The following is a 13,101-nucleotide window of genomic DNA, read 5'->3' as shown; positions in this document are numbered from 1 at the left end:
TGTGTTCTAACGCAAACCTGGACCTCTCCTCCTACTCCCAATAAAAGAAAGACAGAAAAAGAAAAGAAACCACAACAACGTCGTCATTGCAACCGTAAAACGCCATAAACGTAGCCCGTGTTTTCTGCGATAACTGCGTCAGATTGTTCGTAAAAGGGAATTTGAAGCAAAATGAGTATTTGCTAATAAATATTCGTGTAAGTACTGGAATTCTGGGTGAGTTCGTATTCTGTACTGACGTAAAATAGCGCGAAAAAACAAAAGAGGAGAAACCCGACACAAGTGCAGATTCACAGCATCGGCGTCTATCAGAGCTTACGCGATAGTTCTCAGTACAATTATTATACTAAAAAAAATTCACTAGTAAACTTTCTTTTCTGTTACTGACTTTATCGGGCATGTTTATTAGCAGAATTGAAGTTAAGCGATACTAAAAGCAGATATCGACTCTTTCATATCGACTTAGTGTTTCTTTAGTTTTGCTGTTCTTATTTTCTCTTTGCCTTCCCTGTAATTGCCTGAAGTAGAGCGTTGACAGTATTCAAAAAACAAATAAAAATAGATAGCTTGGAAGGTAAATATGTGTTATGATAGATATGATGTGATATGCTATGATATATGACGAATAGGCGTGCGTATGACCGGCGACGCCTTACCATAGGGTGGGGGAAGGAGATTAAAAGGTTTCAGAGGGTAGTCATCTGGCGTCAAAGGCATTGCTGCTGCGGTTAGCAGTTTCCCGTGCTGCACTTTGTCGCAGTACGAAAATTACATTAACTGGAACAGCGCGACGCATTTCGTTAGAAATTTTGCGCCCGTATTTCTCTAAACTGGTGCTATATGTACATAATTTCTAGCAAAAGGTTATGCCATGGGTGCCGGCTGACTTCAGTTATGCAATTACAAAATGGCTCTTATAAGGTAAATAATTTTTAAAAAAATGTTATTACCCATTAAAAAAATTATCGCTCAATTGGCGACATTTTCTAGTGCTCTGAAACTTATTCGTAAACATTAAATTTTTTCGTGAAAACCCTATTTTTAATAATCTGATGCAGTTGTCCTAAAGGAGATGGCACTGCACAGGTTGACAGCAGTGGGCCGTCGCATACTGTTCTGTTTTGAATGGCACTGAAGGAACCCGTCGTATGGCTTAGATTCTTCTTCTTCTTCTTGTTCTTCTTCTTTTTCTTCTTCTTCGTATTATTATATTATTGTTTTTGTTGCTGTTGTTATTGTTGTTGACGTCGTCGTCGTCGTCGACTTATTTCGTATTACAATGTAGTTACGATGCTATTAAACCTGAACACGAAATTTTCTAGAGGTCCTGGTGGTTTACCAAATATTTTTCTTTGCCGTTATACCAAAAACTATTGCTAGGCTTCTTGTGATAGTGCTCCGATGTTCATTAGTAACTGCGAGACTACCTGATCAATGGTAGACAGCTGAAATTATACCCGTCGTTTAAAAGAAGGGTGACCGTTTGTTACTACAAAATTACGGCCCAATATTCTTAACATCTTGCTGTAAATTATTGTAACATGTTATTGCTAAACGCATAATGGAATTTTTTGTTGCAAAACTCTATACTAAAAGCTTACAACGCGAATTTAGAAGAAATCGTTTTACAGTTACACTATTGGTTACGGTAGTTCATTAATTTGCCGCATGTCTTGATAATAATGAACAAACTGGCGCAATATATTTAGACTTTAGCAATGCCTTTGAGAGAGTTATTAATGAAAAAAAAATGCTCAATAAGCTCACAAAAAAGCCGCCCTTTCACCTGAAAGGTGAAGCATCGAGTGCGATAGCAAATTATTAGACAGCTATACGAAGTAAGGATAGTAGCTTTAAAACGTATTCTTTCACAGAGTCTAGAGGCTGACTGGCGATCCTGAACTCTTGTTTCCTTACCAGGCTATTGATCATTATCTTTGTTTTCTGCATATTAATCTTCAACTCCACTCTTACACTCTCTCTGTTAAGGCCCTTAATAATTTGTTGTAACTCGTCCGCAGTGTTCTTGAACAGGACAATCCTCACTCCTAAGAATCCTTACTCCTAAGCCTTCCCAGATTAATAGCTTGAATACTTCTTCCAAGCAGGCAGCGAATAGCATTGGAGAGATTATGCCTCCTTGTCTGACACCCTTTTTTACAGGTATCTTTCTACTTTTCTTGTAGATGATTAATATAACTGTGTGATCTCTGTATATATTTGCCAAGATATTTACGTAACCCTCCTGTATTTCTTGATTACGTAATGCTTCTGTGACTGCTGGTATCCTTATCGGCCGTGTAAACGTGTAAACATAGGCATGCTAACTAAATTAACACGCACGGTGTCACGCGCACAAGCCAACACGAACGCATCTCACTCGATGACCACGGAAACTCGCTGTCAAAACGCTGCAGTGAGAAAATGCGGCAGCAGCAGCGAGCGAATTGACCTTCGTGCAGCCGCTTGCATCAACGCGAAGTACGCCTCGAAAAGACAAGAGCAGCGCGGACTCTACCCGTCGCAGATGGCTTTCAAGATGCAGTGGCCCGGCCGGGCGCGTGCGCCCGCCCGGGCCGTTCGAAGCGGAACGCGACCCCCTCCCCCCGAAGCCTTGCGCGCGACGGAAGGCGGCGCGCTTCCTCCGCGCTCTCCGCCGTTGCGTGCGCGAGATTATTGAGGCGCGATCGCCGGCTCACCCTCGCGCGCTTTCACTCACACCTACAGCATAAAGCAGGAGACACACGGTACGATTCGGCGTCCGATCCGACGTGCGGCGCCGCATGCTCCGGCATGCGGCATACGATGATTCGGGACACACGGTGCGTGCATCCGAAAGATTGAGCGGCGCGTAAGCTCCGCCCAGATCCAGTACTCCAGCTTGACTTCAGAGCCACGTCGAGAAACGCAATATAAACAACTTTCCACAACACTGCGTCGCTTTACGCGAACACTGCGAATAACGCTATGCCCCTGCGAGTGACAGAACACTTCACGACAGCGCGTCGTCCACTGACGACTCCGCTAACAGCCAGTGATAGGGCCGGTAGGCCTAGCTAGGCAGACGCCGCGGCCGACGGCGCTTACGATCCAACCCGAGCTCGTCGAAGAGCGCTTATGTTTGCCAAAACAATTAACACGGTACACTTAGGTCACCCGTAATTAAATACAATTGGTTTACTCGACGCAGTCGTTGCGAAGGGCAAACGTGCAAGCGAAGCGAGCAGCCTCGCTCAGACGGTTGGTGGGTGCTGTCTGCCCGCGAAATGCCCTCGCGTCGCGGCTCATCTCGCCAGTAGCTTAGTCCTAGTGTACTAGGCGTTGCTTTGAATAACAGGCACACGTTCGAGATAATTTTACTGAACTGGTAACTATTTCGTGTCGGAAACAAACTGCAGCAGGCAAGGAAAAAAAAAAAACACTGCGAGAAACCGGCCAGCCAGCGCCGCCTCCGCGGAGGGAACGTCACATGCCAGCCGCGCTGTCATTGGCTGCGGCCAGACGACGGTGCGGTTGTCGGACGCGTCGGACGATGAAAATCTGCCCGGTTTGTCGCACGCCGGACGTCCGATCCGGCGCTTCGGCACGGCAAAACACCTCGATTCCGGCTGCCGTTCCGGCGCGTCGGACGCCGGATCGGACACCGAATCGGACCGTGTGTCTCCCGCTTAAGGCGCGAGGCGACGATTTTATCACCCGTGGATTTTATACAGAACCTCACGGCGACGGCGACGCCAACGGCATATAATTGCTATGGCAACAATATTAATCTTCGTGACAGTTCATTTTTCTGAGTTTCTGATTATCTGCATAATCGAACACAGTTTTCTTCTTTTTAACTTTTCCTTGAATACCCCTGATTGGAGAGCTATTAGATAAGTGGTGAGGTGAGATAACTGGTGAGATAAGAGGTGAGTGGTATGCCTATAGACAGTGGCGTAGCTAGGTTGTCTGGTACCCGGGGCCCTTAGGTCTTCCGTCACCCCCCCCCCCCCCCCCACTGGTGTAGCCGGCGGAAAAAGGGTGCCTTCAGACGTATAAGACACCCCCCCCCCTCGACTGGCCCCTTGCACCCGGGGCCCACGGCCCCCCGGCCCCCCCTGTTGCTACGCCACTGCCTATAGAAAGGACATAAAAACACGCAGAAAAAAGATGCATGAAAATATAAGCTTGCACGAATACAAGTATATGCATGTAGCCTTTGTTTATATGCATGTAGCCTTTGTAGCCTTTGGTAGGCAATGAATATCCAAGGCGTCAGCAAACGCGCACGGGCAGATGATTTGCGCAATGTGATGCTGCAGGCTGTTCAAGTTTGTAGCCGTTCGAAAAAAATAAAGAGCCAGAAAAAGCGACAGAATGACAGCGCTTGCGGGTGACTTGTAAAGGGTGTCTTGTGCGGCGGGAAAAGTGTGCAGGTGAAGGCGAGATGTATGGGGAGCGGCGAAGTTGACTGTAATAAAACTTATGGAACGGGAACAAGCTAGTGATTCGGCGCCGAGACGACAGCCTGTGTAGAACGGGATTGTGCTTCTAAAGATGAAACACTGGCACTGTGCAAATATAAGGAATGAATTAATCTGATTGCACGGTCTTGAACAGATTCATGTATCGTTATTTGATATGTGTGGTGCGGGTTCCAGATAGCTGATCCATACTAAAATTTGGGATGTAGAGTGTTTTGTAGGCAAGCGGTTTAACGTGTTCTGCTGCGTGTCGAAAATGTTTCAAAAATCCCAGTGTTTTGTTAGCGGCGGATACCATGTTTGTGATATGTGCTCGCCAGTTTAGTTCTCTGGAGAGGATGATGCCTAAATGTTTAGATGACTGATTCAAGGGATGTGTTTGTAATACAGTAGGGAACTGATAATGAATTCTGGCCGTGAGATAAATTGTTGTACATTTAGTAAGGTTAAAGCTCATAAGCCATTCGTCACACCAGTTTTGTGGCGATTAAGGCCGAGCTGACAGAACTATTGTGGATTATTCGGTAAATGACGCAGTCGTTTGCGAACATTCGTATTTGTGAAGACATCTGTAGTGGAAGGTCATCAAAATAAATTAGGAAGAGTAATGGGCCGAGAAGGTAGTGTAGTGATTCCTGCAGTCTTTCTGTGACAATGAAGTGTACTGGGATGCTTATTGTTTCTACTATATATAAATGATATTGTTACTGTAATTACCCCTGGAACTGAACCTAAATTATTCGCAGATGATGTTGTCTTATTTCGTGGAATTACAAGTGTTCGTGTTCAAGTTGAGTTGAATTCTAATCTAGCTAATGTAAATAGGTGATACACAGATTTTGGTATGACTATTAACACCAATAAAGCTGATTATCTTTGTGTAAACTCCAGGAAATCGTTTTTTAAGTATACTTATTACTGACACATATTTCTTTGAAACATGTTAATAGTTACAAGCGCCTGGGAGGGACAATAACGAATGACTTCTCTTGGAATCAGCACATTGTGAACACTTGCTCCTCAGCTTTCCACAAGCTTTGTCATCTAAACCTAAACTTCTGAACTCTACTCCTAACGTTAATCTTCTTGGATATTTCACTTTCATACGACCTAAGCTTGTATATCCTTCGCTTGCTTGGGGCCCCTATACTAACTTTAACCTTAAAAAACTAGGAAGAATTGAGTGAAACGCTGTCCAGCTTATTTATTCCTGATTTAACACTGATTCTCCAACTTAACTCATGAATACTGACAACATTGAACTGCTTGAATCGAGAAGATATGTCGCTTGAACTTTTTGAGCTCATTTGAACTCACGCAGTGCCTTTCGCCATTGTCTGCAAGACCTACACGACATTATTATCAAATACACTTTATTATTTTGCCAGAACTAATATTTCTAAGTTTTTTTCTATAGGAACATCCCGCCGGAACCTTACGGCCCTCTGTATGAGCAGATGCTGATCGTTTTCGTCTTGTTTTTTTTTTCTTACTGTCATGTTTTATTTGTAACCCACTTACTGTGTTACTTGTGCTGCCCGTTCTACTTGACCCGTTTGGTCTGGAGCATATGTAGCAAAAATGATTATAATATCTATATAAATATTCATATTCATATTCAGCGATCTCGTAACAGCCTATGAGCGAAAGTGAGAGCTGCTTATACAGCCTGAGAGTCGCAGTCAGTTAGCGTTTCTTCTTTTTCTAATGCGTCCCACTGTAGTTGTAACGTCTGTCGCGGTGACGCAGGTGACACTGAATTAGAGCGGGCTAGGGCACTGGCACTTGTTTAAAGATCGCAAAGGCCACCGACGCGTTGCTTGCGAAGAATACGAAAGAACGGCGCTTGAAGGGAAAAACGTGAGTTTCGTATAACTGTTAAACACAACGATGTTACGCAAACTGAATTAATCCTTTGAACAGAAAACTTGCTACCTGAGCAAGCATTCAATGTTTCTCGGAGAGCATGCAAGACAGCGAGGCAAGCAGCAGGACTTAGCGCGAGGCCAGATCGATCCACGGCTTGGGGCCAGTTAGAAAAGCTTTGAAAGTATTCCCTTTGGCGTTCTGCTACTATTAGGCGTCATTTGCGGCCTGCATCGAAATGCTTGAATGACCTAGTTGCAAAAGAAAGTTTCCAAAACCAGAATGCTGAGCACGAAATGAGCTCAGCTTCATCGAAACGCGAAACTCGTATTGTCGAGAAAAGACCGGCTTGAAGAGGCAAACATTCCCAGACTGCTTTTTCTCTTCTTTTTTTTTTGGAAAGACTGTCAACTTTGCGAGTACCTGGAAAGCTCGTATGGTAGTAGTCAAAGTAACTGCGATACGACGAGTATGCTTCGACATATTGGACCCAATCTGAGGGAGGCACGTGTGTACACCACCTGACTAAGGCATGCCCTTTTCTGACCTTCTTTAATTTAAGTTGAGGTGCACCGTCCCAAGGCAGCTAGCGGCGTATACACGAGAGGCGCCTTAAGTGGAGGGCGCCGGATTACTTTCGACCACCTGCGGTTCTTTAACTTGCAACGCGGTACACACACGCACACACAAGCTTTCTCGCGTCCAACGCGGCCGGCAATCGTACCCGCGACCTCGTGCTCTACAGCCACCGCGGCAGCGGCCAGTCGAACAGCTTTTTTGAATCGACGTGGCTTAAAGCTATACCTTTTCTTTTGTCCCTTTCGGAGGTCAAGAGTGCGCGGAATAATTGTGGGGCGATCGCAATCATTACTTTACCTTGCAGCCGTTGCGTTGTTTGCGGAGTCCATGCCTGGAGGCGGCGGTGAAAGGAAATGTCCGTAAGCAGCGGCGGCGACGCTACACTCCGGCACGTACAATCGCTACCGGTCCAAGCACCGGTCTGCGTACAGGGAGAGCGGAGACGAAGAAAAACAGTCAGCTGTGCCGCGGCTTTCGGTCCGCACCAGAATCTCTCTCCGTCTCGTACAAATCGAGAGAGAGAGAGAAAAAAGAGCAAAGCAAAGGGGTCTTTTTTGTCTTAGCTCGCAGTCACTTTTCACATTTTCCCGTATCGTATTTTTTGTTTGCTTGCTTTCTTGCGTTCACCTCCTCGCCGCTCATTCGCCGACGCAGCGTGACCTTGCTTCCCCACCGGCGGGGAGAGAGAGAGACTGCGCCGCGCTCTCCGGTGGTCATCGTTTCCTCAGCGCGAAGTCGAGAAGTACGGAAGAGACGGCGCGGATTCCGAACGAAGAACGTCAATCTTCGTCCCCATTTTTGCGAAGGAGGAAATTGATCGCGGGCGAAAAACTACAGCAATGAAGCCCGATGTTGAGAGAGAAGGTCAAGATGAAGATTATGCAAGGAGGCTAACCAGAAGTTCAGTATAGGGTTGCTGGCTGGACCTGTTCGCACATATTTTCTTGACGAGACAATAACGCTTTCTATAATCTATTCCATAATGCGTGAAAAATACCGGGACAAATTTAACGCAGTCGTGTAACCGTCGTAGTCCTAATCACGGACTCGACCGAGGCATGCGACGGAGGTCAGCACCAACCATTGATAGAAGTCACGCAGGCTTGATGCACAGGTTACGACTATAGGAGTGGCGTTGACTCGGTGCTACGTACTCTTTATCAGCCGTGCAGACGTATCCGGGTGTTCAATAAACTGCATTATAGGCCATTTACAGAAGCAAAGGCCTCGGGAGCCTGACCTCAAAGCTCATCAGCCCAAAAAGCCACTCGAGCTCTTCTATACACGCCCAGACTTGACTTTGGATACGCTGACGACTTTGGATACGCTGCACCTGGCTTAGTTCATGTGAAAGTGCGATCAATACTCCTATGCCTCCCTCTCTCTTTCACTTCCCCTTCCTTACGTGTGGGGTGGCAAGGAGGACAAAGTCTAGCTAAACTCCCTGCATCTCTCTCTCTCTCTCTCTCTTGAGGAATGCGATATACATGAGACTATAGAACACATCGTTGTGCATCTGCCCGCGGTATATGCTGCGGAAAGGCAATCGCTACCAGAGCGTTTTCGAAATTGCAACAATGGACCGTTGTCAGAAGAGGTTTTCCTGAGACCTCGGCGGGACCATCTTAGTTTGCGAGGCGTCCTGAAAACTCAACACATTTCTGCACAAGAATTGTCTCGATTCCAGACCGAGATCTTGATTTGAGACTACGCTGTTCATGTACGTACATTCAAACCAACACTTTCGTCTTCATTATCAAACGGAGTGAAGTGAGTGAAGTGAAATGAGTGAAGGCGCCGTCACCTGTGGCAGTACGCAAAATCTGTAAGGAAAGACGGGGACCGGATTCGCCTGCTCTTTAATAAGTTTCACATTAATAATGATGCCTATGTGTGGGACAGTGAGACTGGACGCGTAAATTGTGTAACTCAGCGATTCACAGACAAATTACGTGCTCCTGTTTCTATCTCAGATCAGACCCCAGCTTCCCATCCTTCTCAAATATCAATGTATAATATCGATAAAATATTTTTTTTCCTTCCTACACTAACAGCAGAAGTGTCGTAACAAAGGGTGTCGAAATATCTTCAATAATCGACTCATGTTCCGCATTATTAATAGCAGTAACTGAAACATGGCTAACTGATGTTATAACAGGTAACACAATTTTTTTTTCAGCGAAACACGTTTCAATATGTTTTGATGTGATAGATGAAACCATAGAGGAGGTGCTGCACTCTTGGGAATAAAAGATGATTTGCTGACTGTGCCGGTAATGATTAGTGCATTTCTCGAATGTGTATGAGTTTCTTTAAAGTGTTGTTCTATAGATATCATTATTGGTGCTATCTACCGCCCTCCTAATGTGAATGATTACTTTTCTTCCGAATATTATCGAGTTCTATATGAAGCATGTACACGTTTCTCAATCTCTACTCTACTCATATTCGGTGATTTCAATTTCCCTAGTTTAAACTGGTTCACACCATTCGTCACAGCGAGTGGAAGCGAAGCACATATGTTTCTTCAATCATGCCTTGATTTCTCACTATCGGAACTTATTACTGATCGCACGCGTCGCACATCGAGCACTGTGAACATTACAGACCTAATATTAACAAATAATCCTGACATTTGTTCAGACATAATTAATTTAGAGCGCATTTCGGATCATGAAGCAATAACAGGACGCATTGCAGGTTCCTTTAACGAAAGAAAACTACTATTAAACAAACCAGAGAGAGAGAGAGAGAGAGAGAGAGAGAGAGAGAGAAATGCTAAATGAAAGGTAGGGAGGTTAACCAGGACTGAGCCTGGTTGGCTACCCTACACTGGAGAATGGGAAAAGGGGACGGTTAAGATTAAAAGAAGAGAAAGTCCACTGGGTATATCGTTTGGTCATTCAGTACGGATTATAGACGCTGACTGAATCCGGTAGCTTTAAAATGTCGCAGCAGCACTTTTGTGGTCTTTTATAGCTGCGATATCCGAGGTCATGGTCCCAAGATCATTAAACAAATCATCTGATTTAAACAAATCACATGTTACAACAGAGCTAACTATGATAAAATTAACTCTGAATTGGATTGTTTCTCTGCTGAGTTCTTGAATCAGTATTCCTTGCGAACCGTTGAGCAAAGTTGGGATTTGTTTGAAAATATTTTTGTTGGCCTTATCGATGAATTTGTGCTTCTCATGCCGGTCAAATGTAACAGCAGAGCACCGTGGTTTAACCAGAAGTTGCGGTGCATGCACAGTCAGAAGAAGAAGTGATTTTTTCAGCAGGCAGTAAAAATGTTCGTTTGAGCGCGTGGGAAAAGTACAAGAAACGTGATAAGAAGTACCAGTCGCTCCTAAAATCCACTCGACGTCTGTTTTTAAATCATGACTTGGTATCTCTGTTAACCAACAACCCTAGTAAATTCTGGCGCAACATAAACCCTACTTTTCATCTCGACATTTTGCTTACCGACAGTAACGGCGTCGTTACTGATGAATCTGAATGTGCTCAGATTTTTGACGAAACCTTCTCATTAGTTTTTACCAACGAAGATATTAGTTCATCTCCCGAATTAAATATATTTGATGACATTCGCATGTCTGAAAACGTTTTTAATGAACTCAGTTTACCTCTGTTAAGAACTCAGTTCTTAACAGAGGTGAACAGTTCACCTCTGTCGTCAAGAACTCAGTTCAACTCTGTTAAAAATTCTAACACATCTTCTGCTCATGTGACATCTGGTCCACCCCAAGGAAGCGTGCTCAGTCCTCTAATGTTTCTAATTTACATTAATGATTTGCCTGCCTGTGTAGGGTCCAGAGCTCGGCTCTTTGCTGATGATTGCGTAATTTACCGCAACTTTACTAATGACATTGACCACAAATCCCTACAAACTGGCCTCAATGCAGTAAGCACATGGTGCTCATCCTGGTTAATGACCCTTTATGTTTCTAAAACAAAACATATGTGTTTCACTCATCGTACATCTCGTATTCGAACCACTTAAACCCTTAATAGCAATACTGTAGAACTAACAACAACTTATAAGTACCTTGGAGCGTACCTTCAGTGTGACTTAACATGACATCACCATATCGACCTCAACCTTGCGTCTGCTAACCGCTCACTTGGTCTTCTTAAACGTAACCTCAAACATGCTCATATCCACGTAAAAAAGCTTGCTTATGATACTCTAATACGCCCTAACATTGAATATGCTGCGTCGATTTTGGACCCAGATCAGGTCTGCGTTATCTCTAACATCGAATCCTTGCACAGCCTTGCTGTTCGTTTTATTTTTTAAGACTTTTAGTCCGATACAAGCGTTTCAGGACTAAAAAAGCGTGCCTAAATGGAAGACCTATCGTATCGCCGCAGACTTGCTCGTTTAACACTTTTCCATAAGCTTTATTACCACCCATCCCTTCACAACGATTTCTTTCAGTCACCCCATGCCATCTTTCAACGTCATGATCATTCTTTCAAAGCTAAACGCCTAAAGTGCCGTTCATCCTCTCATGCCGACTCATTTATTCCTCGCACGATCATTCAGCAGAGCAGAACAATTTGCCATCGCACATCGCCAAAGAAACTGACACAAAAAACTTCCGAGATTTACTACGCTGTGATAAAAATGTGTAATAATATTTTGTTCATTGTTCTTTTGTTCACCCTTTCCTTTCGTATTATGCTTTATGTTTTCATTGCTATTTTTTATTGTTGCTCTATGTATTGTTGTTGCTTTTTCTAATATGCACAGCGTTATTAATGATCGCATACCCCCCCCCCCCCCCCCCTATGTGAAACCTTCCCGTGAGGGCCTTTAGGGGTAACATGAATGAATGAATGAATGAATGAAATGAAAATGAAAGCTTTTCTCTTTTTATTCCCCTTTACCAATGCTTAATAGTTGGTCAGAAATTCAACTCAGGCAAACCTGTCCGTTTTCTCTCCTTAATGAAAGTCTGTCTCTGTTGGTATATACTGAGCACGAAGGGAACCAGCGAAGAAACATATCTACATCTTCTCGTTGTTTATATATCTCTGCCTTATGTAAACGGGCACGCTAACTTCGGGAGACGTCTACTAGCGCTGAAGGTCTCGGAGGCCATGATGTGCCGCACCGCGTGCCTATCGTCGAGGCACGAAAGATGTCAGAAATGTGTTCCATCTTGTTTGCGCCCTTATAAGCGAGCGGTCATGTGTTTCCACGAGTTTAAACAATCGCCACCGGGCATTTGTGCATCAACGAATACCCAATGTACGCTACAAGACAGACAACAGCTATATCGTTGCGTTAAAGCTGTGAACCCAGCTGTGCATACTTATGTGCATGTGTGAAAAGCTGTGCATACTTATTTTGCGCTTTTCTCCAGGTCTCGTTCAGGGAATTCCATCCTGCGAGTTCTCCTTTAACCCCTTCAAACCCAACCTGTGCCATCTGCGCTCCCTTATATGCGCACGATGGCATTCGAGCAATCACACATTAAATCCACAGATGTCCCTACAAAAACTATTAGGTGAAAATCTGGCCCTAACGTCTACAGGAGCTATAAATGTGGCCGTTCATCCAGCATAGTATAGTTGGTCAGTGCGCGGCTGTGCCTGAAATTCTTCCTTGTAGCTTCGACCGACTTCGTGACATTGAAAATTTGCCATTTGCAACGAGATATTTCGTGATTATAAGTGCAACACTTTGCAATGGATATTCAGGTGCGCAGATGCTTACCGATTTTGCACGTTTAAAAAAAAATATTGCTCGGGAATTGAGAAAAATGAAGCGCCGTAAATAACGCGAAAACAACACGTAGTAAGCACGCCACAATTATGCAAATCCACGCATTACCGGTAATTCTCGTGGTATATCTGAACGATCGCAGCGCCAGAATTCCCTCGCACGTGAGAGCACGTGCTACGAGACGTGGCGCGTCACCTCAAAACACTGGCCCGAGTGACGTATGCGCGCGCGGCTGTGGCGCGATGGTTAGAGTGGTTAGAGTGGTTACGTTGGAGTCGTAATTATTTTATTCTCTGCGCGCGAGCAAATCGGCAGCCCCGACCAGCCACGGTCAGCAAGCAAAGTCCGGGAGGTTTCGCTAAGAAAGCTTCGCTTTAATAAAGCGGAATAAATAACGTGACAAGAATGCCTGAAGCAACGCAGATTAGGCAAACTCACGTTCTACCCATCA

At 44.6% G+C, this 13,101-nt stretch overlaps 1 protein-coding gene across 8 annotated transcripts in view; it reads right to left on the bottom strand.

Annotated features, from left to right (window-relative positions):
- v (Tryptophan 2,3-dioxygenase vermilion) overlaps nucleotides 1-13,101 on the bottom strand; it is a 165,014-nt gene that overhangs the window by 79,163 nt on the left and 72,750 nt on the right. For 3 of the 8 annotated variants that reach the window (XM_070535051.1, XM_070535053.1, XM_070535052.1), the window contains exon 2: nucleotides 7,209-7,332. The exons of 4 other annotated variants lie outside the window; for them this stretch is intronic. In XM_070535051.1, the coding sequence (XP_070391152.1) occupies nucleotides 7,209-7,240 (32 nt within the window). In that variant the 5' untranslated portion in view covers nucleotides 7,241-7,332. Of the gene's footprint in view, nucleotides 1-7,208; nucleotides 7,333-13,101 lie in introns of those variants that run through there. One more of the 8 variants, XM_070535056.1, reaches the window with a different exon arrangement.

The sequence above is a fragment of the Dermacentor albipictus genome, chromosome 3 (assembly GCF_038994185.2).
Source record: "Dermacentor albipictus isolate Rhodes 1998 colony chromosome 3, USDA_Dalb.pri_finalv2, whole genome shotgun sequence".
NCBI lineage: Eukaryota > Metazoa > Arthropoda > Arachnida > Ixodida > Ixodidae > Dermacentor > Dermacentor albipictus.
Note: the sequence above shows the minus strand (reverse complement) of the source record. Positions and strands in the feature narration are given on the sequence as shown.